The sequence below is a fragment of the Plectropomus leopardus genome, chromosome 4 (genome assembly GCF_026936395.1).
Source record: "Plectropomus leopardus strain MGB_pleo_1.0 chromosome 4, ASM2693639v1, whole genome shotgun sequence".
Lineage (NCBI taxonomy): Eukaryota > Metazoa > Chordata > Actinopteri > Perciformes > Serranidae > Plectropomus > Plectropomus leopardus.
Genome location: NC_142179.1, coordinates 36,850,108 through 36,877,697, shown reverse-complemented (window position 1 = coordinate 36,877,697; position 27,590 = coordinate 36,850,108). Strand labels below are relative to the sequence as shown.

The 27,590-nt window shown below is 37.3% G+C and overlaps 1 protein-coding gene across 2 annotated transcripts in view; it reads right to left on the bottom strand.

Annotated features, from left to right (window-relative positions):
• The window catches only part of pdzd2 (PDZ domain containing 2), a 71,846-nt gene that overhangs the window by 12,923 nt on the left and 31,333 nt on the right, over positions 1 to 27,590 (bottom strand). The window contains exons 5-19 of one of the 2 annotated variants that reach the window (XM_042488919.2): positions 23,536 to 23,681; positions 22,008 to 22,140; positions 21,355 to 21,507; positions 17,520 to 17,619; positions 16,313 to 16,461; positions 13,894 to 14,013; positions 11,016 to 11,130; positions 10,802 to 10,875; positions 9,183 to 9,405; positions 6,643 to 6,760; positions 5,825 to 5,957; positions 4,090 to 4,177; positions 3,812 to 3,915; positions 2,564 to 2,729; positions 1,011 to 1,924 (exon numbers count right to left, since the gene is read on the bottom strand). In XM_042488919.2, the coding sequence (XP_042344853.2) occupies positions 1,011 to 1,924; positions 2,564 to 2,729; positions 3,812 to 3,915; positions 4,090 to 4,177; positions 5,825 to 5,957; positions 6,643 to 6,760; positions 9,183 to 9,405; positions 10,802 to 10,875; positions 11,016 to 11,130; positions 13,894 to 14,013; positions 16,313 to 16,461; positions 17,520 to 17,619; positions 21,355 to 21,507; positions 22,008 to 22,140; positions 23,536 to 23,681 (2,736 nt within the window). The remainder of the gene's footprint in view (positions 1 to 1,010; positions 1,925 to 2,563; positions 2,730 to 3,811; positions 3,916 to 4,089; positions 4,178 to 5,824; positions 5,958 to 6,642; positions 6,761 to 9,182; positions 9,406 to 10,801; positions 10,876 to 11,015; positions 11,131 to 13,893; positions 14,014 to 16,312; positions 16,462 to 17,519; positions 17,620 to 21,354; positions 21,508 to 22,007; positions 22,141 to 23,535; positions 23,682 to 27,590) is intronic. The other variant, XM_088077220.1, reaches the window with a different exon arrangement.

The following is a 27,590-nucleotide window of genomic DNA, read 5'->3' as shown; positions in this document are numbered from 1 at the left end:
CTTTAAGAGGCTCAGTAAGATAAACTTCCAGAAAAAAAGTAAATATAATAAAATAAAATAATAATAATAAATAGATATTTTTTTGGTAAAACTGACTCCACATTTAGCAACTTTTTTAGTTTTTTTTAGATGCCCCATTCAGACACCAACTCAACCAACCAGCTGACTTGCCCATTTAGGATAACTCTAATATGATCAACACATATTAGGCATTTTTTTTCATTTGTGTAACCAGAGTTGCATTTAATTTAATTAGAGATATTTTTTCCATAGTGTAATGCCTTTTAAAAATTGCATTAGTTTATGCAATGTAATGGGAAACTAAAAATAAAAATAAATTAATAAAATAAATAAATACAAATATTAATAATAATAACAACAATAGTAATAGTAACAAAATCTGTGTAAAATGAGTGGTAAAAAATGAGTGGTCAGTGTCAACTTTAATGTGCTAAATAAAACCAATTCATCCCTTTATATAAAGATTAAATGTTACAATTTTTGCATATCATTTGATAAAACACTTGTAATTCTGTCCAAGGAAGTTGTTAATTAATGTTACATTATGATCTAATGCAGTGTTTATGGTGAGATAGCATCAGCTTCCATTTACTGTAATTGGGCAACTCAACTGAGCGGTCACAAAGAGCCAAAAATAGGTTTTTAGTACAGGAATTTGATCATAAAAAAGCATGCAGTTACAATGCCTGTTAAAGGGTTAAATGATTAAAACTGTGTAGAGGAACTTTTACTTTGTAAAACCTCAGGGAGATATCTTTTTACATTTATCTTTTATTTAAATTTTCACTTGACTTTATAAAACAAATTGCAGGGAACTTGCTGTATATTATGTTTTAGTTTTGATTTAACATTTGTTAAAGGCATTTAAACAAAGTTTTGTGCTGGAGTTTGGCAGATTCCAAATTTTCATTTTTATTTTAAATGCATATTCCAAATATGGGTTATTGGTCTCATTAACTACAAATAATCAATATCGGTATCAGCCGCACCCTTTCTGCTGCTCCTCCAGGCTTTAGCCCAGTGACGACGACTTTCAGAGGGGATGACATAATCTCCAGGTCGAGACCGAACGACTCGTCCTCACTTCTCCTCAGGGTCACGGTGTTGATGGTGCAAACACCTGCCAGCTCACTTGCTTCTCCCCTCTTACAGTGCTGATGGGGTACCAAGCCACCAGCTGTCTTGGGGTTTCGTCCACACTGTGCGGCGTGGGGAGGTGGTGGGGAGGGGCCCGAGCCTGGAGATGGCTCATCAGCTTTGGGCTTTTGCTGCTGCAGCAGGTTTGGTGCTTCAATGCTCATCATGTTTTTGACCCGTGTCACCGCTTTGTGCTCAAGCTTCGGGGAGCGCTTTGAATCTACCTGTCCATCATCTTGGGTTGTGTAGTTCTCACTGTTGATGGTCAAATTACTGGACACGGAGCCTGCACTACCGGCTGCCCCTGCTTTGGGGTCACAGGGGCAGCGGACAGGCAAGTGAGAACTAGTTGACTCAGAGTTTATACATTCCTCACCGTGTGAGAAACTTCCATAGAGAGGTGCTGTCACATCTCGGCTCCCACACGTCTGCAGATCTCCACCGTCCTCACTGTTTCCATTGATATCTAATGATGATTTAGCACTTAAAACCGCTGAATCCATTTTAGAGTTTTCAGATGTTTGTGCATCACTGAAGATCAAAGATTCAGATTTAGCCGGCCTGGAGAAGAGCCCCGCGTTTCCAGCGTTGTCTGAGTCCTCGTCATCACTGAGCTCATCTTCAAAGCACATCACCCGGCGCTGACGAAGGAGTGGGCTTCGCACTGAGGCGGGGCTGGACACAGCGATGGGCTGGCAAACTGCCTCTACGTGCTGATTCAGGGACTTGTCTTGTGATGCGTTGTAGACGCGGCCACTCTCCACTTCTGTCAGAGAAGAGGGGAATACTGGGACTTACATGAAGGTAACAATAATTAATGACTTGTCATGTTCATTGCCAAGTAAAAACAGACAGAGAATTCAAACTTGTTTACAAAATGATTTGAGGTTCATGAGGCTTCATTTGGTCATCTCCAATTACGAACACCTTCCCCAATGAACCCTTTCAACATCAGTGCTGCGCTCAGACACCTTTCAAATTTATGATTATATATATAAATTAGGCTAAAGAAAAAATAAAATATAAAAAATAAATAAATAAACACACATATATATGTATGTATGTATGTATGTATGTGTTTATATGTATATGTATGTATACACACACACACACATATATATATATATATATATATATATATATATATGTATGAATGCAGCAAAGGAAATGCTGATGTCAATCCAGGTTTCAAACGGTTAAAGCTATGTCCATGGAGGGTTTCTTTGCGGCCTGAGACTCAACTCTTCCTTCCGGATCTCATTTAAGTTTTTTCAATTGGGTAAAACCATATCTGACGATGTCGTGATCACTTAATCTGCTTTGAAGGTCACTTTACTGTTGAGCTAAATTAATCTCATTGCAGGGGAAGTCCTTTTAATGACATTTACAAAGGTGTAGTTTTTACCGTGAGGCTGTGCCGAGCTTTCGTCCATGGAGGTGCTGCAGCTCTGCTGGTGGAGCACCTCCTCACTGTTGGAGGCCAGAAGCATGGAATCAGACAGGAAGGAGTGGCTGGAAACATCCTGCGAGAAATACTGAGATAACTCTGCCTCTGAGCTCAGAGACCCCTGCTGAGGAAATGTGACAATGAAAGAACAAAAAAAAACAAATTCACTTTTTTTTTTTGTTTTCCACAATGAGCTTTGCAAAACTACATGTTCCTATTTGGACTAACAGATGAACAAGTGTCTGATGTCCCGTACTTTTAGACTGTTTCTCTCCAACAGTTGCTGGTGGTGACAGCAGGAAACAGCACTGTGCCATCAAAAGGCAGAGAAGAAGACTAATGGCTGATGAATTCAACATGTTTCATAAAAATAATTTGTTAGGTGTAAAGTGTTCGTGCCAGCTGTGTTTTGATGAGAAACATTTGCATTAATGTTTTTTAATACATTTCCCATATATTCCCTTTTTCATCAGTTGAATAAACTTATTGTTTTGGACCATATACATCTATATTTGGGATTTCATTGAATCTCAACTTTGTTAAATATAAATGCAGTTATGTGACATAAATTGTAGTTGTTTTTTTCTCTCATTTCAGAACAGAAGTTATGCACATGGGGAGGCCTCCATCATCCCAAGTCACAGGTAACTTTTTTGGTATAATGCATCTGAAATTAATACAAATGCATCAATTAAAACTGGGTAGGAAGTTTAACTTTGGTTTCATTGGGAAAAATCCCATAATAAACTTTGAGCATATAGTAATAAAGGCTAGACCCAAATATTTGGTTATTCAAGTGGTTATAAACTGACAGTTATTCAGTTTTCAATAAGCTGGCTCAGAGGTAGAGCGGGTCGTCTTCTAACCAGAAGGTCAATGGTTTGATCCCCAGTTTCTCCAGTCAACATGCCAAAGTACCCTTGGCATAGATACTGAACCCCAAATTGCTCCAGATGCCACGTCATCGGAGTGTGAGTGTGTGTGAATGATTAGTAGCAGGTGGGACCTTACTATAAAGACGCAATATAAGTACAGTCCATGTACCAAAACACAAGGTTACTGCATGAAGCGCAAGCAGACACAGAGATGCCTTTTTTACCTTTTCCAGATTTTTGCCTTCTCCAGCTTTAAGAGGAATCAAATTGAATCCAGCAATGTGGGTGTACAAAATAAGCAATAATACATGAATGCTGAATGGAAACTCACCCTGCTGGCAGGCTCCAGGAATCTCTTCATGGTCCAGCTGAGAGCAGGTGAACCTTCTCCCTGTCTGTCCTTTGTTGTTGGACTGGAACTCTTACAGGACACACCTACAGATGACAGATTAGATACCCAAAGCATCTGAGCCATGCTGCTATACTTTAACTCTTAGTAGAACTATGGTATTTATATTGTTACAAGGACAAACATGTTAAGTGATTGAAATGTAGGAGTAGATAAAAGAAAAGGAGAATCAGGTGTTACTGTAGGTAAAGAAATCAGACCTTGGGAGTGAGACGAGTGTCTGTTTTTGTTGGTTTTGTCCCTGTGTGTGGATCGAGCTATTATGTGATCCATCTCCTGCTCTGATACCTGAGAAAAGACAATTAGACGAACTAGTTTAATCACAACTGGAACAACTTTGAACAACACACTGCCGGCAATTAATGGAAATACCTTAAAACTTTCAGTATAAGCCTCTCCCATTAATCGCCTAGGCTCTTTTATAGCCCAGTGTGGCGACACATTTTGACAAATCAAGGCCTGTCTCTATTACAGGCACGGTGACCATGCAGTTCACTTTATAGAAGTTCTTTAGCTACATGCTGTTGCTAATTTTAGTTAGCTAATGTTTAAACTTCTTTCTCAAAATGGACATGCTACACACATTGATAGCTTAGAGGGAGAGAATCTTACGCCGGGGATAGATACATATAGATTCAGTCATTCAGGTCCTTTTACTGAAACCAGGAGCACCAAAGAAGAATTTGATTGTATTTTCATTTTTGCTTAGCTAATTTTGTGTAAAAGTAATTAAAAGCCTGTCCCATAATTAGGTCATCATATTAACCCATATCCATTAGCCCATTTAAACATGCAACTCAATTTTATATAGTAACTGTAATAAGGGGTCACTGTTTCGTCCTTCTTTCAGCTCAGGGCTCTGTAATAATATTACTACTACTACTAATAAAATTTAAAAAAAATATAACCTATGTTACAAAGTGATGTGCACTTAAAATCATTAACGACACACAGAGGAAAATTTTTAAAACACAACACAAAAGAAAAATATAACAGCAACACAGGAAACATTTTTTTAGAAAAGCAAAAAAATTCAGCACAGAAGAAAAATTTAAAATCAGTGGTTGAATTTAAAATCAAAACAGTGTAGTACAAGACTTAAGTTCAATGTATCTATTTTATTTATGTATTTATCTTTATTTAGACTGAAAAATCATTGAGAGTCCTCATTTACAATGATCGCAAGATAAAAATAATGAAATGCAACATTAAATGCAATATATAAATATATAAATAAATATATAAATATATAAATATGCAATATATACAGAAAATATTTAAAATAAATAAGAGAGAATGTGATCAATTGAAATAGGCATACAATCAATTGGTAATGTTAACTTCCAAATCAGTTAGAACAGGTGCAATCAGAGGTAAAAAGAGTTCATTAAAGATCTAAATGACCATAAGAAACCAGTTCATGGCTTTTTAAAGTGCTTTGTAGCAGGAGTATGGTGCCATTTATTTATAACATAATATAATCCTTTAAAAAGAAATTATGCCATTCAATAAAAATAAGTTTTTAACAATGATTTAAAAGAAGATAGGGATGTAGCATGCCGGAGTTCCACAAGCAGGTCATTCTACAGCCGACAGAAAGCACTCTGTCACCTTTAGTCTTTAATCGAGTGATGGGAACAGTCAGTAGCTTCCTGCCTGAGGATCTCAGGTTGCAAACTGGTTGGTATGAGGGCAGCAGTTCAGATATATTCTGGGGCCATGAAAGGCTTCAAAAGTAATAAGTAAAATCTTAAAATCAAACCTAAAAGAAATGGGCAGCCAGAGTTCATTCCTTAAAATTGGAGTAACGTGTTCCCTTTTATTGATTCTAGTTTAAAGTTTCGCTGCTGCATTTTGCACCATTTAGAGTCTATGATTTGACCTCTTGGCCTGAAAAATGTTGTAGACACCTGATCTATATGAACACCCTCTTACCTTGGGGTTGGGGTGCCTACTTATAATGAGACTGACTGGTCCGGGGCCACATTCACTAAGGATGGCGTAGGCCTCACTGAGAGCAGCATGACGGAGGCTGACTGAGTCCACCTCCAGTATCTGATCTCCACGGCTGCACAGAGGAGCACAGGCATCGACACAACATTGTCATATCATTGAAGTCCTCATTAAGAAAAAAAGCTATGAAAATATTTTATGTTCTTGTAGCTATAATAATAAAAAATAAAAATATATGTAATGCTTGTTGTGATGTAGTATACCAACACATTTTCATTTGTTACCATGGAATTAGTGGTATTATCTATACTAGTATTATTTCCACGCACATACTATAGATATTTAACATTACAGTACTTTAAAAAAATCTCAGAAATGGTGAAAAAAAACATAATGACATGATTTATTTCATATATATATATATGTGTGTGTGTGTGTGTCTGTATATATAAAAAAAAAACCCACAATAATATATAAGGTATTAACAACAGTGAATAATCATTCTTTTTCATTTCATAAAAAATGTGAATATATTATTTCAGCATCACTACCTTTACCATAAAGGGAAAATTCAACTGTTTGATCAAGCATGGCTTTAGATGGGAAAAACAAAAACTCACAATAAATATAATGGACAAAATAAATGTATCATTTAACAACAATAAATTAAAAAATATTTGATTTTATTTCTAAGAAAATATTCAACTTCGATTACATTAGCTGAGCATCAATACCTTTACCATAAAAAGCAAAAAAAAAAAAAAAGAAAGAAAATGATTTGATGACCCTAAAGTTCGTACCTGAGCCTGCCATCCATCTTGGCCACAGATCCCAGAGCCAGGCTGTGGATGTAGATACCAGGAGCAGAGTTCTCCAGAGTCAGACAGCAGACTCCAATCCCAAGACCCACACCAGGCTCTGAAACATCAACACTCACTGTCAGAAAAGAAGTATTCTCAAAAAATTGATTATCCATCGCTGCAAAAATCACACAAGACCTCTGTGTAAAGTATGACAGCCAGCCCAAATATGTATTCCATAAGGAGAAACCATAACAGCCAAAAGGCTTTTGTCAATATGGAATTGCTACTCAAAATGTAAGCTTGTTAAGATTCTCTACAATTCAATCATTTAGTTAATTTTACTGAAACTGTGAGCACCAGAGAGGACAGCATTATTGACATGGTAAAAAAGAGAGATGCAAAAAAAAGAGAGTTGTAGATGTACAGTATAAGACTATTTTAAACAAAGCTAGGGAAAATTTCCATTGAAATATATTCATAATGATATATTTATTTATAAATTTATTTATTTTACAGAATTATTTTAATTTAAATGCAAGCATTTTTTTTTCTTCTGTTCATTTCTTGCTTTGTATTTTTTGCTTTACTTATTTGTTTTTGATTCTGATTTAGTTTTGTTTTTTTTTTTTTTTTTTTTTTTTTTTAGCAATTTTTAGTACTTTTCACAGACTTCTTGCTAATCTCTGGTTAATTCCTTCTTTTGTTGCTCATTAGCTTCTTCTTGTGTTTTTGAGTAAAATTAAGCCATTTTTTTCAGCTGTCAAACACTTGCACATGCAAACAATTTGATTGTATTTCCGTCTTTGCTGAGCAACAGTTTTGTGTGAGAGGAAATAAAGGCCTGTCCCATATAGACGCCTGTCTCAAACATAAGCCTGCTGACTTAAGTGGTTTAAGAAAATGTTCCAGGCTATTAAGTGAAGTTTTACACTTGAGTATAGTATATGCCATCCCATTACTTTGGTATGTCTTTGGTCTGAGTCCATCTTTTCTGGTTTGAGCTTCTTGGTTTCAGTAAAGGGAAATCCTGAAGCTACAACTTACATTATTTGCTCTTCGAACTTTTTGGCAACAGCTTACGTTTGAACCTTTTATGTTTCAACATGACACAAAGCCGGCTCCTTAGAGAAATTATTTCCCATGTCAGTTCAATTAACACCTTTGGGATGAACTTGAACCCCAACTGGGAGGCAGAACTGATCACCCAGCATCAGTGCAATGCACCTTTTCTACAGCTCCACTAAAGGGCCGTCCGAATCAAGGTCTGTAACTATAACTATAAATATAAAAATAGTTTTAAAAATCATTCCACAGTCCACACTACAACTATAACAACAACGAAGGTGGTGAATGAAATGGTTTGGATCACTCCAAGAGAGACTTCATGACCAATAGAAATACTAACAACCAATCAGAATCCGTTTTATTTAGACATCACATCGAACACAGATCCTGACATCTAATATGGACCACAAAACGTCTGTTTTTATGTCAAAAAGCTGTATGAATCTGTGGACTGTTTTACTGTTTGGTTTTCTTTTTGTTTTTTCTTCCTGTAAATTTAGTCATCAGTAATTGATTCGTCTCCCTGACGACAGCAGATTGTGGCCAGTAGATGGTGCTGCTGACTGCTATCAAGAGAGGAAGATGAAAGACAAAAATCACTGGTGTTGATTCTAAAAAATAATGATTTATAGGCTACAAAATGAATTTTGAATTTAGATGAAAATCCTCTGAATTTACAGTATTCAGTCTGGGTGTCCACAGTACAGTTCAGTTTCATTTTTCTACAATATTAAGCTTCATGAGTGCTTACAATATCAGCTTCTTGACCCACTGAAAGCTGAGAAAATTGGCTTGAAATTTCATTCAAAAACATGGAAAGATGACAATGAACAACCTCACAAGAAACGTCCCAAAAAAAAGCAACGACATTACCTGAAATTGACAAAATTGGGAAAGAAAAGTAACAAAGCACAAACAGAACATGAACTGAAAAATTAAGATTTAATTCAAATATATAAAATATAGTTTTGTTGATTTTTCCCTAGTCATTTGGTAATTTTCTCTCTTTTTAGCTAAGTTTTACTTTTCTTGTCATGTTTGAATATTTTTTTATTCTTTTTGCAATTTGAGGGACATTTCAGGCCAAGCTGCTGATTTTCCCCATGTTTTTGAAAGGAATCAAAGGTTTAAAGGCACCTGAATGCTGTACAAGAAAAGTGATGCTGATCCAGGTTTTAAAAGGGTTAATTTCAGCTTATCTCTTGATTTAGGAACAACCTTTAACATGATACAATCACTCAGTCACAGCTAATAACAGCTATATTGGCTATTACTGGGATGCAGATGACACAAAAATGTAATTTTTTCCCTGAGACATGCAGCCAAACGCTCTCTAGCACTGATGGGCTCTCTAAAGTTGTTTTTGTATTTATTAATGTCCTCTTTTACCATGGATACAATGTCCACAAACTGATCCCCAAACAAGAGAGGAAATGAAAACTGAAGGCTTTAATCTGAAAGTGTCAGCCCACCTTTGTTAAGTGTGACCTCCATGATGATGCAGTCTTTAGGACCAGGACCGGGGCCCTTGTGGCCATCAGCCTCTTCAAACCCGGAGGGGACCGGTGTCCCCCCGCTAGCATTAGAGTTGGGTGAGCTGGAGCGGCTCAGGAGGGTGGGGGTGGGACAGGGTGTCAGGCTGGGACTGCGCAGACGGGTTCGAATCGTCAGGGTCACAACACCTTTCTTCAGTTGCTGTTGAAAGAACAAAATTGAGGTTCAATATGAAAGACGTAGAAATAAATATGGTTAAGTTTAAACCTTCTGATTGAGCTTCAGGTGAATGCGAAAAACATCATTTTTTTCCAGAAACAGCTTAAAAAAAGATTTAAAGCTACAGTTGGCAACTTTCATGAAAATAACTTCGTCATATTTGCTTAAACTGTAAATGTATAGAAACTACATCCAAACAATAGCACATGGGACACATAGTCTGTAAAACAACACAACAAACCAAAGAAAAATAGAAATATCACACTGTTGTATGCCTCCGTTCACCTTTCAATCATTCATGTTGCTCTTACAGTTTACATTTATGTCTGTGAAAACATGATGAATGCTTCACACTCATCCTCCCCCTGGCACAGAAGACCTATAAAATCAGCAAGGTTATTGATTTTTTTAGTTATGGCCAAAAATATGTTTTGTGTGGTAACAGTCACCTTGACCTTTGACTTTCAATCACCAAATTCTATTTAGTTCATTGATAAGTTTAAGTAAATATTAGTTTCAAATTCAAAAAAAGTCCTTCAAGGTGCTCTTGAGATATCACATTCACAAGAATGACACAGACAAGGCCACAGTGACCTTTGACCTTTGACCACCAAAATTGAATCAGTTCATCCTTGAGTCCAAGTGGACATTTGGGCCAAATTTGAGGAAACTCCCTCAATGTGTTCTTAAGACATAACATTCATGAGAAAGGGACGGACGGCTGAAGGAACAACCCAAAAACATAATGCGTCCAGTCTTTGCCATCAACCAACTGCAAAAACAATCAGATTCAAGGAGTCTTAAAGCTGCTGTCAGTCACTACATTGAAACTGGGCTCAAACTCAGGAGCACTTATGAAATATGAATCAAGATGCTTTTACTTCATTGCCTATTTTCCAGAAACATATTTTAGTTAACTGTTTAGCTGTAAAATGAGAAAATTGTGGCAGCTGGTGGGCAGTGCTTCACTATTTCCCATTTTTAAACAAAACAGTACACTAAAATATGTTTCTGAAAATATTTGAGGTGACAAACAGGAAATGGATGAACAGAATTTTGATAAATTTTTTATTTGCCTTGTTTGACAGTTTGGCTGCAGTTCACAAGCGGTGACTGACATGATTGCCTGCTGCGTTTGAGACTCCCTGGCTCTGATTGGCTGTTTTTGTTTATGCAGTAGATTCATGCAAATGCCTTTGCAGGCACTACAAGGATGCAGAGTAACATGACTTTTTTCACAGATTATCTGTCTCATGCACTACTGTAAGGATATAGTGAGTGCTTCAGCAAATATGAGAACAAGTTACTTTTATTAGTTACCAACTGTAGCTTTAACAGCAGTCAGACACACAGAACCTTTAGTAATCATGCAGTTCACCTTGAAGGTCTGGATGGCCTGCTGGTGTGTGAGTCCCTGCAGAGACTCTCCGTTCACCTCCAGAATCTCGTCTCCTGCACAAACAAACTATCAGACTGAGATGTGTGTTTGGCACAAGTGTAAATGTAGATCACTGTCTCTCTGATAAGATGCATTTGACTTTCCTACATACTCTCTTAATTTAATTCACTGACAGAATGAAAAGAATAGTTACCCTCTTTCAGTCTTCCATCAGCTGCTGCAGCTCCATGAGGAAAGATGGTTTTCACAAAAATCCCCATCTGACCACGTGCTGAGTCCTGCCCACCAACAATACTGAATCCCAGGCCCTGGAACAGGAAGATCTCAATTAATAATACAATCGTCAGCAGTTGCTATTTACCTAAAACCGATATTTAAATACAATGATGTTTAAGAGGTTGAACAGCAGAGAATATTGACGCCACAGTGAAGTTGACCGTTGAATGTTGACCACCAAATTCTCCCACTAGATGTTTGTGGCAAATTTGAAAAATTTAAAGGCATTCTTGAGATATTGCATTCAAAAGAATGAGATTGATGTAAGGGCATAGTGACCGTGACCTTTGACCGCCAAGTTCTAAACAGTTCATTGTTAAATCCAAGTGGACGTTTGTGCTAAATTTGAAGAAATTCCCTCAAGGCCTTTTTTCAGGTATTGCATTCAGAAGAATGTGACGGATTTAAGGTCACGGTGACCTTGACCTTTGTTCACCAAATTCTTAATCAGTTCATTGTTAAGACGTTTGAGTCAAGTCTGAAGAAACTCCTCAAGGTGTTCTTGAGACACTGCATTCAAAAGAATGAGACAGATTCAAGGGCACTGTGACCTTGACTTTTGACCACCAATTTCTAATCAGTTCATTTATGAGTCTAAGCAAGCGTTTGTGCCAAATTTGAAGAAATTCCCTCAAGATGTTCTTGAGATCCCATTCACTTTAATATTATATAGAAAAAAAGTAACATACTATTAAAACACAGCTGCAGATAAGTTTGACCCATTAGCAGTTCTACTTATAAAATCAGAAAGAGCTAAAAATAACGCTGTACACTGTGTTCATTGCTTTTTTCTTTTCTATGAATATTATATTTGGCATTTTGTTTTATGTTGGAGAAGACAAAAGGAGATTACAAAAAACAGCGATCCTGTCCTATAAACATGTCATGCTGCTTTTCAAATACCTCCATATCTAAAATCTTACAACACTGTGATATCACTACAGTGTGTTAATATGAACTCACAGTCCTGTTGCATGACTAAAGCTAAATGAAAAAAAAGAGTGATGAGGAGGCCGCTGAGATGTCATGAGGGAGTATGCTCAAACTCGCATGTAAGGATTTTCTGAGGACAACTGTCACAGAGTAAAATCTGTAAAATTACTGTCAAGAGATGAGTTATCATTATTTTTGATAAAATATTTGCATCATGCATACAATAATAAGACTGTGGCGCGTAGAAACAAACTTCACTGCTTTTATCTGTGATTTGATGACTTCGACTGTGATTTTGCATTTAGTTGTCCTAACAGAACAGATATGAACATCCCAAAATATTGCTATCAATTTTATGATGTAGACAATATCACCCTGCACTAACCAGGACCCTTCATCCAAAATGTCTTTATAGAGATTGCCATAGCATGTACATCTTTGATTATTACTGCATGGATGAAAAGAAATCAGATCAGAAAACAGACGAGTAGGTCGGACAGTCTCGGTGAACACTGAGGATGGCTGGTGTAGGAGTGTGAAGGAGGATTCCTGTGGCTGGCTCTGGAATGTGACATTTCTCTGCTGCTTTTTGCAGCTATTTGCTGAAGCTCAAGCTTTTAGCCTCAGTCACAGATGCTGATGCTATTTTAACTGCTTTATACCACACCTCCTCTGAATTCCACATTATTCATTTAATGATTTTCAAAGCCTCTGGATAAGATGAACAGAAGCCCTGTGCCTTTAATATTCTAATGATTCACTGACATTATGACATGACATGACATGATATTTTCTATGATTTGTTAATCTTGCTTTTCATTATTTTTATCTGCTTGACATCATTTTAAATGAGGGCTCGCCCTCAATGATTTTCAAGTCTAAATAAAGAAAAAAATAAATATGATATGATGATACAATACCGTACGATGCAATGCGATGCAAAACAATATAATATGATATAATATGATATAATATGATATAATATGATATAATATAATATAATATAATATAATATAATATAATATAATATAATATAATATAATAAAAGAACAGAAGAGAGACATATCATAAAGTTACTGATTAGCTAAAACATATATTGTCATAAAAATGACAAAAAATAAAATAAAATAAAAAATAAATTAATATACACACACACACACACACACACACACACACACACGTATATTAAGAGAGGGAGAGAGAGGGAGAGAAGGATTAGAAATCACATACCATAATCCAAGTATGGTAGATTACTGTAAAGTATTAAATATATCAAATATTTTTAAATTGTTAATGGGATATTGAAAATGCAAAAAAATTGGGGCTTTGGATTTTATTGTTTATGTTCCACTTCCTTTTATATCATTTTCCAACTAATTTTTCATTTAAGACATTATCTGTTGCCCTCATGAAAAATATTTGGCATAATCAATAATCAATCAGAGGTTACCATTCCACCACTGCACGCCAGGTCACCACTTTTGGTTTGATTGTATAAAGCACTTTGTGATTTCAGTCTTGCTTGCTATATAAATAAAGTCTGATTGATTGAGACAAGGTAAATCAGGTAGGAGACTGGTCAAAGATATGGAAGACGGTCATATTCCAGTCATATGAGACTAAAACTGAATTTTCTGGACACTCATCCATAAAGCCCAGTTCTGTGTGCAACTCAAAGTGGTCCCAGCAAAAACGTGACTTTAGTGAAAGTGAGTAAATCCTTCCAGTGTACATTAGAACCAGACTGTGGTTGAACCAGCACACACAGATGCTCCTATTACTGTGAGCTTACATATGCAGCACATATAAGAGCACATTCTCTGAGTCTGATTCATGCGCACATGTCAAAGGAGTGCACTCACCTTGCCCTGGCCTTTCATCAGCACGATACTGGAGATAATGGACGGCTGCGCTAGTCGCCATGGAGACTCCACTTGAATAGTGCTCAGGGAGCGAGCAGATTTCTTAATGATTTGATATTCCTAAAAAGGGAGATACATATAAAAAAGAAAAAATCAGTCAGGCAAATTCATCTCATAAAAACATATGCATTACTCCCTCATACTTTAGGACAATATCTGAGTTTCCCTCTTTTCTCTTGTAGTGCCGTCCCATTAAGGTCTGATGCTTCTGGTGGCAAATGTGACTTACTTTAGTGAAGCTGCAGGGTCTGCAGGGATATCACTAACACAATTCCTTCTAGATGCACCACAGGAGGTCATTCCTGCCTGTGCCCATCAAACTTTATAACTCCTCCCTGAGTCAGTAGACTGGCACTCAGACTTTGTACACTCACCTACAACTACATTCCACTGTTTATTTATTATAACATTAAATGTGCAATATGGTTTAGGGTGCAATAACTCTATCACTGTATCCACTGCAATATTTTGGGCAATATTTCTATTTCAACCACATCATTTCTCTAGGCAATCACTCAAATGTGGAATATGCTTTAACTCTTGAATGTAAGCCATATTCAACATGTTACACATTGTATATTTTGTATATATTGGTAATGCTATTCTTGATTATATAATTTTATAACACATATATATCTGAGGTTCTAAATGTCGCCCCCTTCTATTTTATTTTATTTTTACAATTAACCTCTCATTAAGACAGCAGTTAGTGCAGCTATTCCTTGTCATTGTTGTCATGACAATGACGGCAGAGTAAGTGAGCAGGCTTTAATCTGGCTCTGTGTCCATGTGTGTGAGTGGGGGGATAGTCACTGAAATACATGTGTGGTGTGCTATATCAAGCTAGCTACCACAATGCCATGTGCTTGCTTTTATATTTTTGATTAGCAAACCTATGTGCTTGTGATTCATATGTGTGACTGAATATTTCAAATCATGCAGTTGTTAGTTTGTTTCCTACACGGGGTGGTTAATTTATGACTTTATTCAAAAAGTTCCAGATCACATCTCTTTCACAAAGACAGTCAGTACAACACCAGGTCTGCACTGTGATGAACAGACCGTAGTTACATTGAATATTAAATAAAACATACTGAGATTAACCCTTACAGACTATTTGACACATTTCTTACACTTTTCATTCATTTTTTGATCATTTTGGCTGTGTTCATGCGTATGGCATACATTTGGGCAAGATTGTGAATTTTTTTAATCTTTGAATTTCCATCTCAGCTCCTACAATAAGTCTAAAATACACTGTAGAAACTAAATTGTTACATTCACACCGTTAAGTGAAAAAAATGCTCCACTAAAACCCATTAAGACTGACATTTTGATCCCACAGCCATCAAAGTATAAAAATATACATAGTATTATTTCTGGTTGTCATTCTGGGCTTTTGCCTTGGAATTTGTTATTTTGACTATTTTCCACTTGATGATATAATTTCTACCATATTTGGCATAAGTAGAAAATACACGCTATTTCCACCAGGTGCACTGTCACAATCAATGCTGCTGCTAATCAAATACATATCCCAGACTGTCAGCAGCAAACAAACAAACAAACAATCAAACAAACAAATATACCTTGCATGTAATATATTGAAAATAATTCATTATTTGTGTTTTTTTGTTAATTTATGATTAGGACTGATGTTAAGGGTTAAAACAGAATGCCTTCAACCATGGCAACTGCCAATGTGGAGCATAAAAATCTGAATCATAGGCCACTATGTTTAGCTATTTGAGCCCTATATAGTATTCTTCCCATTTCCATGCATCAGCTTGTAAGACAGAGGGTTCAGTTACTAATATCAGTATTATATTTTATGATATTATACATGTATTTCTTAAATATTCCGACTGATAATATTTTTATGTGTTTGTTTGTGACTTTAGCTTTTTAATCATAATACGCAGTGTAAGACTGTGGGTGGCCACAAAGAAAAGTTAATTAGTAAGAACATGTATTTGCTGATGATGGTTATTTTTTAAAACAAAATTGCAATCTTCAAACATTGAATGGGTCAACAATTTCAGACACTGGAGCTCTGTTTCCTTTTCCACCTCTTGTTTGCATTTGTTGATTATAGCAAAGTAAATCCACTGAATGACTCAGAGTCACAGTTTGTCTTATCTTCACTGCTCTTCAGATGTGATGGAAAACAAAGAGCTCAGAAGATGTTCCTGAGTTTAGATTTTGAAGCAGCTTCCTGGAATTTGTTGTCTGAAGGGGGCGTGAGGCAACACGTTTGAAGCCTGACTCATTTTTCTTCCACATTATATCATGATAAATTATACAATTCAGCTCACATCTCAACACCTCTACTTGTCTGCAGAGTGATGCATTCACTGACCTGTCTCACTCCAGCAGTGTCCAGCTGTTGAGGTAAGGAGTGTTTGCGTCGGCCAGGCGGGGGCTTCTCCACCATGTCACAGCTGCTCACGCCATTCTCCACAAACAGCTCGTCGTCCTCTCCCACTGACTGCAGCCGACTGCCCCCCCCTGAGTCGCCAAAAAAACAAACCCAGGTCATTTCCTCTGTGCGGAGGCAGTGATTTCAGATTCAGTGTCCATTTGTTTTAAAGAATAACTTTGAATAACATCCTGCATGCAGACACTTTTAAATCAAATGTTAAATATGCACTAGGAGCAAACTGGCAAAGTGAAAATCAGGGTCAGGAAATACCAAAGTCTGAGAGCAGTGGCTGGAGCGCCGCCATGGAAACAGAGCCCTCTATTTCTCTATTACTGATTCTATCTATCAACATGAAGAAATGTACCAATCTAATTAGTTCTTTAGTGTAATGATTATATCTATAAAAAAGCGGATGTGAGTGCCAGAAAAATGTGCATTGTTATATTTTAAGAGCCATAGAGTGATGAAGGTATGACATATTTTTGTAGGCCAACCCAGAAGTTAGCATGGCACTGGTTCCCTCGTCATAAACCTTTTTGAATGGGATTTTGGATTATCGCCAAAAATAAGCTCTGTGACGAACACAAGTTTATGAGACTTACACCTTTTGTTCAGCGTGATAATCTTGACAGATGAACACCACTTTTGTGTGTTTTGAAGCATAAATTAAATGACCAGAAGCAAAAAGCTATTGTTAGGCTACACACTAACTACATCGTGGTCGCACAACTTAAACGTCACCACTACAAACACTGTAAGAACACGTTAAAACACGATCGAAAATAAATAAATAATAATAAACAGATAAATCTACAAGTTCGAGTGCAACTGTGTAAAGCTGTAATGGCAGACAAGTGAGTTTAATGAATTTCTGTGTCTGGTGTGATGTCATCTGACGTCCCCGATAAACACTGTAGTCCCATTTAGCCACTTGTTAGAAACTGTCTTTTTTAAAGACAAGTAAAATCTTAAAAGTTCAAAAATTGTGTTTAAGAGGACATGTTTTATGTCTAAATATATTTAGCCTGTGTTAATCACAGACCTTTAAAGACATTTTACTGAAAACCCATTCAAAAAAAAAAGAAAGACGTTGAGACAAGGGAACCGGAGGTGCAAAAATCAGCTGTTTGTGTGAGGGACCTACCCTGCGATCGCCCGCACAGTTTCATGGGCGTGGGGCTGCAGCAGGATCCTTTGGGTGCCTCTCCCTGGCTCTGTCCCTCCAGTTTTGCCAAGTTAGTCAACTGTCAGGAAAAAAACACACAAAGTGTTTCAGTTCACCTTAAACAACTGTCTGATATCTGGTGCTTCCACAGAAAAAAAACCCTATTGGAACCTGAATCAACATCACTTTTCCTGTGCTGCTTTCAGACGCCTTTCACGACTTTTTCTGCCTTTGAACTCAAGGCAAAGTGCTGTGATTTCCTTCAAAAACATGGAAAATAAAGGCAATGAGCAACTTGAAATGTTCCAAAAACTGCAAGACATTAGATTTAGAGCAAAAATGTCAAGGGGAAGAAAGCTAGGGAAAAACTATGCATAATTATTGTACTTACAGATTCAAAATTGTGCTACAAAATTTTTATAACTTTTCCAGCACTGTTTCCAGGTGTTTTTTTTATCTTTCTGACAAATATAATAATAAAAATATTTCAGGTGATTTCCTTGTACTTTTTAATAATTTCTTGCAGATTCTGGGGTAATTTCTTCTTTCATTGCTCATTTCTCCTTTTTCTTTTTTCTTTTTGTCTTTCTTTCTTAAGATTTTTCAGGTGCTTTTCTTTTGCTTTTCAGTAATTTCTTGCTGATTTTTGGGTAAATTCTTCTTATAGCCCTCATTTTCCTTTTCTTTCTTTCATGTGTTTTTTTTTGATGAATTTTCAGCTAATTTTATTGTAATTCATTTCTTTGTGACTTTTGCTCATTGCATTTCTTTCTTGCCGTCTTTCTTTTGTTCTTTCTCTCTGATTCCTTTTTTCTTTTTTCCTTGGTTCTTCTTTCTTGTGTACGTTTTTTATGAATTTTCAGGTAGTTTTATTGTAATTAATTTCTTTCTGACTTTTGCTCATTGCCTTTCTTTCTTTCTGTCCTTCTTTCTTTCTCTTTTTTTTAATTTTCAGGTGATTTTCTTGTACTTTTTCATATTTTCTTGCTGACTTTGGGGTAATTTCTTCTTTCGTCGCTCATTGCCTTCTTCCCAAGTTTTTGAAAGAAATTCAGCTCATTTGCTCATGTTTCATGTCTCCCTAGCCAGGCCTGTCATGGATTCCAAATTCAAAGAATGGAAAAGTCTCAAAGGAAAATAAAGAATTTATTAGTGCGGGGACAGATTTCTTTACTTTCACTGCCAACACTGCAAAGCTAAAGAACCAAATAATAAGCAGCTTTGTTTTAAAACATATTAATGGATGCTCATTTATACCTTTAATAATATTGATATGCTAATTCATACTTTATAGGCTGTTACCTTCACAATGAGGCTCAAACATGATTTGTCACTCTAGAAAAAAATGGCTCTTTTGACGATAAAAGGTAGCAGTCCCCTGGTGTCAGTTGCCAGACGAACACCTTGTGTAACTGAAAGGAGTAAACGGAGGTGTGATCAGGATGCATCTTCCATCTGGAGGTAATCCGGATGTGTTCAAATAAAAGTAGAGCCTGGGGCAGAGGCAACACACACTGGAGGGATTATACATCCCATCTGGCCAGGGAACACCTCCTGGAGGAGCCGAAAACAGCAGCCGGAGGGGGAAGACGCCTGGCCTGCTGCCAACACAACCTCTGCCCAAATAACACACTGCCCTCCAGCTGGCCGCACATTCTGCTGTGTGAGGAGGATGCTGCTATCCAACAGACAGGAAGGGACTAACCTAACACACTGACATGATGCATTCCCAGCCCACAACTCTAACCTGTCCACATTATCTGTACATATTCTTAAGGGTACTTTTTTTAAATAAAGTTTGAAGATTTTATGCATGCCTTTTTTAGCCATTACTAATATCATAAATATGTTACTAAAAATGTATTTTATTTGTATCCTAACTCTCCATTTTTAAAAGTGTATTATCTCCCAAATGTTTCAATAAAGCATTTTTATTTGCACGTGAAAAAGCACATCTACATCCATATGAGGAGGAGCCTTTTTTCCTTAAATTGTCCTTAAAATGTCTTAAGAAATAGAAATTAGTAGAAATTATTGTACTTGTTCAGTATACTGATTTTTCATTTAAGATCTTATTTCTAATGAATTGAATTATACTGTCTATATTGATACAAATACATCAATAGATATTTTTACATTCTTAATATGTTTTCATTATACATTATTTTAAAGATTGTTTTATATTTGTTGTTTTTTCATTTTAGCACTTTATTGTTTTATACATTTTTGTTATTTTTGTGTGATTATGTTTGATTTGATTTATTTACGACATATTAAAAATGACAGTGCTATCCATTTCAAGAAAAGGAGACATGCAACAATTATATATATATATGCTATAATAAAAATAAAAAATATATAAAAAGAAGGGACAGGCAGGTAAGGACAAAACTAATTGTGTCAAGAAAAAGAAGAAATCATGAAAAAAAACACACATCATGTTGGACTGTTATAGTAAAATTCTTTTCACAGATTTTTTAAATGATAAAGGAGAAAGTTTAACCAGGTGAGGAGGAAGTGGATTCCATATCTGTTTGTGATAACAAATTGAGATAAAGTGGTTTGTGATTGGGGCGGTTGAAGCTGGAGTGCTTTTCGGGTGGAGTAATTATGCAACTGATTGTTAAAGAAAAAGATGAAAAAAGGGGGGGTGTTATATTTCAAGAACCATGTGCAAATTGAGCAATCTGTTATTTAATCTGATAAATATTGAGTAAGCCAAGTTTGTGAAACAGAGATAATGGATGACCTTTTTCGACCTGAGGAGGTAATGATTCTCACGGCTCGTTTTCTCAACCCGAGAATCGGTTAAGGTTTAGTTTGGTGAGTACTGGCCAAGGTGACGTTGCAATAACTAATAAAAGTATAAATCATAGAATAATAACGATTGAGGGAGATTTTTGTGATTAGAAGATAACGCATTCTTTCAATTACTCCAATGTTTTGTTTTGTGTTTTTGCAATTTTGGATGTAATGAGTGAAATGTGTAATAAGTGAAATGTGACGTCTCCCAGATAGGTTTTCATCTAGTAAACTAGTACACCAAGAATACAAGCTTTTTGTGTTAACTGTCGGGATATTACACAATTCCTTTGTTAAACAACAAGTTAAATATATGTGTCAATGCTTCAGTAATGAACTCAGAAACTATTTGGAGTAGCTCTGCATTTACATTGTCATAACCAGGAGCAGCACTCTTTCAGATCCTAATATTTGACATACTGGAGGTGACAGGGTTAAGATGAAATCCAACAGGAGGCGGTGATGAAACTGGAGGGGGCTTTCGTTAACAACAGGGCTTTTGGAAGCAAAAGCTGGTCCAATTTTCATTTTCATTTTGGCAATTATTTCTATTACAAATCCATTTAATAATATGTATACATATATAACAGCCTTCATAATTCAGTTTAAAGCACTTATTATGAGATCTGTCTCCACAAAACAACATGAATAGACAATTACATTCATCAGCAGATCTCATATTCATGGTCATGGGTTTCTTCTTCATTGGCTGGAGTACTCTCTTTATCAATAAAGCTCCCACCTGCTCAGTGGCCCAGTGCTCAGTGGATTTTTTCCAATACTCAGGGTCCATGTGAGCCAGTGCCCCTTGTAGCGCTCTTTTTAAGAGTACTGTGTTTTAACCCAAACCTAACCCTGACCCACCCACACACACACACACACACACACACACACACCACACACACACACACACACACACACACACCACACACACACACACACACACACACACACACACACACACACACACACACACACACACACACACACGGTACATATGATCTGTGTGTACCAGGTAGGGGTTGTCCAAACTGGTGCTGCTGTTGTTGGTCTGGTGGGAGTCAGAGGAAGCAGTCTGAGACAGGGAGGACAGGGAGTTGCAGGTGCTGACCAGGTCTGGCAGACTGGTGGAGGGGAAACGCTCGAAACCAACTTCTGACTCCTCCTGCAGAGAGAAGAGACAGTGATGTTTTGTTTTGGAAAAGCAGGAGTCTCTTTATGTTCGGTCTTTAGATCCAGCCAGTGTTAGACCTCTACCTGAAGTCTAACCAAAGTTGCCCTCACTATGTCTATATTATTCTATATTCTTTTCCTGGAGAGATGATGATGTGCAGTGCTTGTGTTTGTTGTCAGTGACTCCATTATGGTCTTGACTGCTGTCCATGGAGCTGATTCTTGAGCTTTCTTGAATGTTAACTGACATTTGCACAGAATAGAATTCTTGGAGTCTGGAATTGCACATGTAGCAGATTATCTTCACTTTAGGTGCAACTTTTATTTAAAAAAAAAAAAGCAGTTTGGCACTTGTGTTTGTCCACTTTTGCATTTTGCACTTTGGCACATATGTTGATGTTTAGTTAGAAAAAGCGGCATTTACTGTTTTGTGTGTGTGTGTGTGTGTGTGTGTGTGTGTGTGTGTGTGTGTACGCGTGCACATGCACTTACCCTGCTGGCCACTACCAGCTGGACCAGACCAGTAGTTGAGCGGAGGATAGAAACAGCCTCCTGATGAGTGAGACCCACGAGAGACTGACCATTAATCATCAGCAACTCATCACCAGCATGGAGACGACCATCCCTGAAACATACACATATACATTTAGATAAAAAGCACTTACACACACGCACGCACATGTACACGCGCACACACACACTCTTGCAAACTAAAGCTACTGGATCAGACCCAGAACATGCATTCAGAGAGGCTGCACCCCTTCGTTCCTTTATTATTCCCAAATAGAAAATGTCTTTCAAAATATCTAACTTGGCTCTAACTCTGGATCTGGATTAGCAGTAAAATCAACATAGTGAGACACATTTTCCAGAACTATGAGGGTTACTGTAGGAGCTTAAGGACCTTGAATATTGCAAAAACATCAAAAACGGATACAAAATGAAACAAAATGTCTAACATTGTTTGAGATATTTAGCTATCAAAAATAATAATTAAAAAAAAACAACAACAAAAAACCAAGAATTGAAAACACAGGGTAAGCTTCTGGGAAAGGGATAAAATAATCAGGACATCAAATTAATTAACAGGGAATGTGATAAAAAAAAAAGGCTTGAAAATATAAAAACTTTAACCTCATAAACAAATTGATAACATTTGATTCTACCAAGAACACAGATCGTGATTGTGCTGAAGGGGGTGCAACCATTGACAGTGTTCTACGATTCACTGGGGAGTTCAGATAAAGTTAACCTTTAGGGCGCTTTCATATTACAAATTCACTCACATCACTCTACGCACAAAATGTGCTTTTTTTTTTTTTTAATTTTAACCCTTTAAATGCCTGGTTTTTGTCATGATGACACTATGGTTTTAGATGAAAAAAATAACACAGAAAAGAGCAAAAAATGAATTATTTTCAATATACTACATGCTAAGTATGTTTTTTATGATCATGCCTGGGACATGTCATTGATTAGCAGCAACTTTGGTTGTGACAGTGCACCTTGTGTGTTTTCTCCACATGCCAAATATGGTTTTAAAAAAAACCCGACATCATCAGGTGTAAAAATTTAAAAATCTAAAAATGACAATTTCCAAGGCAAAAGCCCAGAATGACACCCAGAAATAGTACAATGCATGTTTTTATGTTTTGATGGTTGTGGGATCAAAAATGTCAGTTTGAATGGGTTTCAATTAAGCATTTTTTTGCACTTAACAGTCTGAATGTAACTATTTATTTTCCACAGCGTTTTTTCAACTTATTGTAGGAGCTGGAAATTCACTGATTAAACAAAATCTTGACAAAATGTATACCATATACATGAACACAGCCAAAATAATCAAAAATGAAGAATGAAAAGTGTGAAAAATGTATAATGGAAAAAAATAAAATAAAAATAATGACAAGCCCATAAAATGCACCAAAAAGTCCCTAAGGGGTAACAGAATATGAGCTGCACATACAAAAACATAGAACCTACACAAACACATTTCTCTTGACGTCAGGACTGACTGTACCTGTGAATGGCGCCCGCCTTCTCCACATGAGCTATAATGATGCCATGAGGGGAGCGCTTAGAGCCGCGCCCCCCTGTTATCTGGATGCCCAGGCCCTCCTCGCCCTTCACCATGTGCATCTTCCAGATGTGGCTGCCCTCTCTGGGCTATAAAGGAGAACAAACAAACATGCATTATAATATATCACATCAGAGTTGAGATATAAATAACATGAAACAAATCACCCATGTGACCATATTGGCTTTGTCAAAATGCAACATGAAAACCAACAACTTGTTAGCAAACTATAAACCCATAATCATGGAAAAATTTCACAGTTAAAAAGGCCGATCCTTGATGATGTTTTTGGCAGGTGCTAGTAGCAACCAAGTGTCAGTAGCCATCAATGCTATTCGCCCAAAACTTAAGTGATATTTTTTAAATGTTGATAAAGCACAATTGTGAGATGACTGTGTTTCCACTGATTGGTGATAGCCTTATTTGGTAAAATTTGGCATATTTGGCAAAATTGCAATGGAAACACTATTTTGGCTTTTTTTTTAGGTCACATGATGCTATGGCTATGTGCTTGTCAGTAGGAACTGGCTCACTCATGATGCAGCAGGAGCTACAAGAGGTGTTACTGCATCACATAAAGTTGAGAGGATCAGCCAGAAGTTTTGAATCCACAATTCCTCTGTGAAATAGTGGACTATTACCTCCCAAAATTCCCTCACATGTGGCCGCTCCCACTAATAAGGGGCTTGCCTTTCCATTATTGGGGCAGCTGTGGCTCAGAGGTAGAATGGGTCAGTGGTTCCATCCCCGGCTCCTCTAGTCAACATGTTGAAGTATCCTTGGGCAAGACACTGAACCCCAAATTGCATCGTCAGAGTGTGAGTGTGTATGAATTGTTATTGAGTAGCAGGTGGCATGTATGGCCTTGGCCACCAGTGTGTGAATGGGTGTGTTGATGGGTGAAAGTGATATGTAGTGTGAAAGCACTTTGAGTGGTCAAATGACTAGAGAAGCATTATACAAGTGCAGTCCATTTACTATTTATTTACCATTATGGCTCCATAACACGCCTACATGGCCTTGGATTGGATATAATGATGGCTAGTGTGGTGGCTGCAATAGAAATAAAGCTGCTAATGTTTTGAACATCCTTCCACATGCTTCCTTGGAATGTTATAGCAAGAGGAGGAGTCTCAGAACATCACTCAGAGGAAACAGTCATCACGCAATTGTGTTTTAATGACATTTTAAAAACATTGCTTGAGTTTTGCACAAATCTGTAATGGAAACCTGCCTATTGATGGAGGACTGGAGCTGCTCCTGCTGTTCTGGTGTTTTCACTGCGTAGCACCTGCAGACTTTGTGTAAGAGCAGGACTTTGTGATGAAGACTTGAAATGAATGCTTTTTTCACAAACAGGAAGAACTTTCAAAAGATATCTTTGGGCTCATTGTATGGCACCTGCTCCACTAAGACCCAGCACCCAAAACCTGGCCATGCTTTGCTGATCTTTCTGCTTGCGTGATTAAAATAGGGCCCCCATGTCTTGTTTAACCTCTTCACTGCCACTGCTTGTGGCTTTATCAGCCATTTTGATGACTTGTGCACCTAAAAGGATTTATGTAAGAGAGTTCATCTCCATGTAGGGCATGAACATGCTGGCTACAGACATTACACTTTATTTACAATCCCTGTGATGTGCTGGGATGATACGCCAGCTGTCTGTCCCAATCCTCTGACCCACATGTTAAACCACTATCCCATCACGCTCTGGTTTCCTCAGACCAGTTGTGCAGGCTGGTGATCCCGTTAATCCTCTCAGACATCTGCACTCAGATCTGTGGACCCCTCAACACCTGGCTGCTGCACCTGATCACGGAACCCAAGTTTGATACATTGACACAGTATGTGGCTGATGAAAGTACATTAACAGTCCATTTACATGCACATTTTAGTGGCACTATGGTTACAGCTCGATTAGGCCATTTGACTGGACTCCTGTCCTTGTCCCAGTGTACAAGCACTGGGGGAGAATTCATGTATTGACAGTAGCATGTCCACTAGTTCATGAGGTGGAGATCTGCCCTCTTTCAGCTAGTTGCTATAGAGCTATAATATTTATTCAGCAATGACTCACACAATTTCTATTTGCAATATTTAAATAATCAAGCGGGACTGAGCAAACTCTGCCTTCACTGATTAGTTTGAAGCCACCTTCAAACTAATCAATGGGGGGGGGGGGTTAAAGATGTTTTATAGATAAAAGTTTTTATTATTATTATTATTATTGCTGTTGTTCAAACAGCAGCCTTAGAACTCATCCACACTAATATGTTTACATTTCACAACAGTGTTTTAAACCAACAACAGTTACCACACCCATCACAGGACCACTCATGTACACTAGGCATGCGTGTAAACAGGAAGCAGACAGTCGACTCTGGTTGGTTGCTTATTGACAGAAAATACTACGGAGATGGTGAAAAGTAAGACAGAGATGACTTTGCAGCAGAACACCAACTGGGAGTCATGGCAAAGATAATAGACAGCATATCAGAGCAGTACTAGGACTTCAGTACTAGGACATCGCTTTGTCCAGCAATCGAGCATTATCCATCGCTGGGCGAAGTCAAGACCTCACCGTAATGTTTTGGCTTGACACGTTGTGACTGATAAGATCATTCAGCAAACATGTGTGATTGCATCATTGCCCATCAGACTAAAAAACAACTCCAGAGTTTTCAAACTAAAACAGGGTCAGCAACATTTTTAAAGATCTCTGTTTCTCTGTAAACACAGCAATAGTTACGCATTTCAAAACAAAAACAAAAAAAATGTTTTTGTATCAATATAGCCTGAGGAAAGCTGTGGTTGTCACTGCTGACAGATTCCAGTCTACAGCTCTGAACATTCAGTGAAAATCAACCACAAGCCAAGAGTCTAGTTTTACGCAATGGATGGATTAAATGAGCTGGAGACTGGAGAATGAGCTTTTCTACTAATTCACTAGTGGCCAAAAGTACTACTGAAATAAAGTAAAATAGAATAAAATAAATGTAAAGAAGTGTTAGGTCGGTTGGGCAGATAGCCGAGGGCAGTGCTCACATAACACACAATCAAAGCAGAAGAGACTGAACTGCCCTGCATGAGAAATTAGTAAAAAGGGACACAAGCAATGGTTGATGCTGCTTTTGGGTTTTTTATGCACTCCAACATTCACACTGACGTAAAATATTCATCTACTCTCATTTAATTATCTTTATTTTGTTCTGATTTGCAAATCGGTGCCAGGTGAATCATTTCTAATTGCATGTTGCAGGCTTCCTTTGCTCTAGTTGTGATATTATTAAGTGGTCTGTTCGGTTTACAAATAAATAAGACCACACCAAATACATGACATTTGAAATTAACCATTGACAAAAAAGACATTTTATCAAAAAGAATCCCATGGTCAGTGCTTATTTGGCTCATTCAGTGTGGTAAAGGGTGGATTTTACAGCTGATGACCAGTGTGAATCCCTGTCCGTCCCACTGCTAATATAGTCCTCTTAACCCCACCCCGCCTCCTACTGCACTCCATCAACAATGCGACCCACTACTCAGCACACAGCAGCTCTGTGCTCAAAAGAAAACAGAGAGCGACCGTCTTTTCTGATGCTAATCAATTCCAAGTGTTGGACGATGGCTGAGGAAGCTTTGATGCCTCGTGTCTTATTCTCTCTGGATCAGCTTCATTACTGATGTGCAGAGAAGGTAGTGTAGTTAGGTCTAACATCACAAGTGAAACGTGTGGAATGACTAAGAACTGTATTAAATTAGTTTGGTCACTGTGGGGCAGAAAAACATTTACACATCCTAACAAATACAAACCATGTATTTTAAGTAGAGGTAATATTTCCCAGATCCCTTTTATTTAGTGATGTCATCAGATGAGTTGAAACCACAGACTGTATAATTAGAATCTTTAAATTAAAAAATCTTTACATACAGTCGATGGTTGAAACCCATCTGTAAAACTTTTACTGTAAGTTTTTGTTTGGTTGGTCCTGAAATATGTG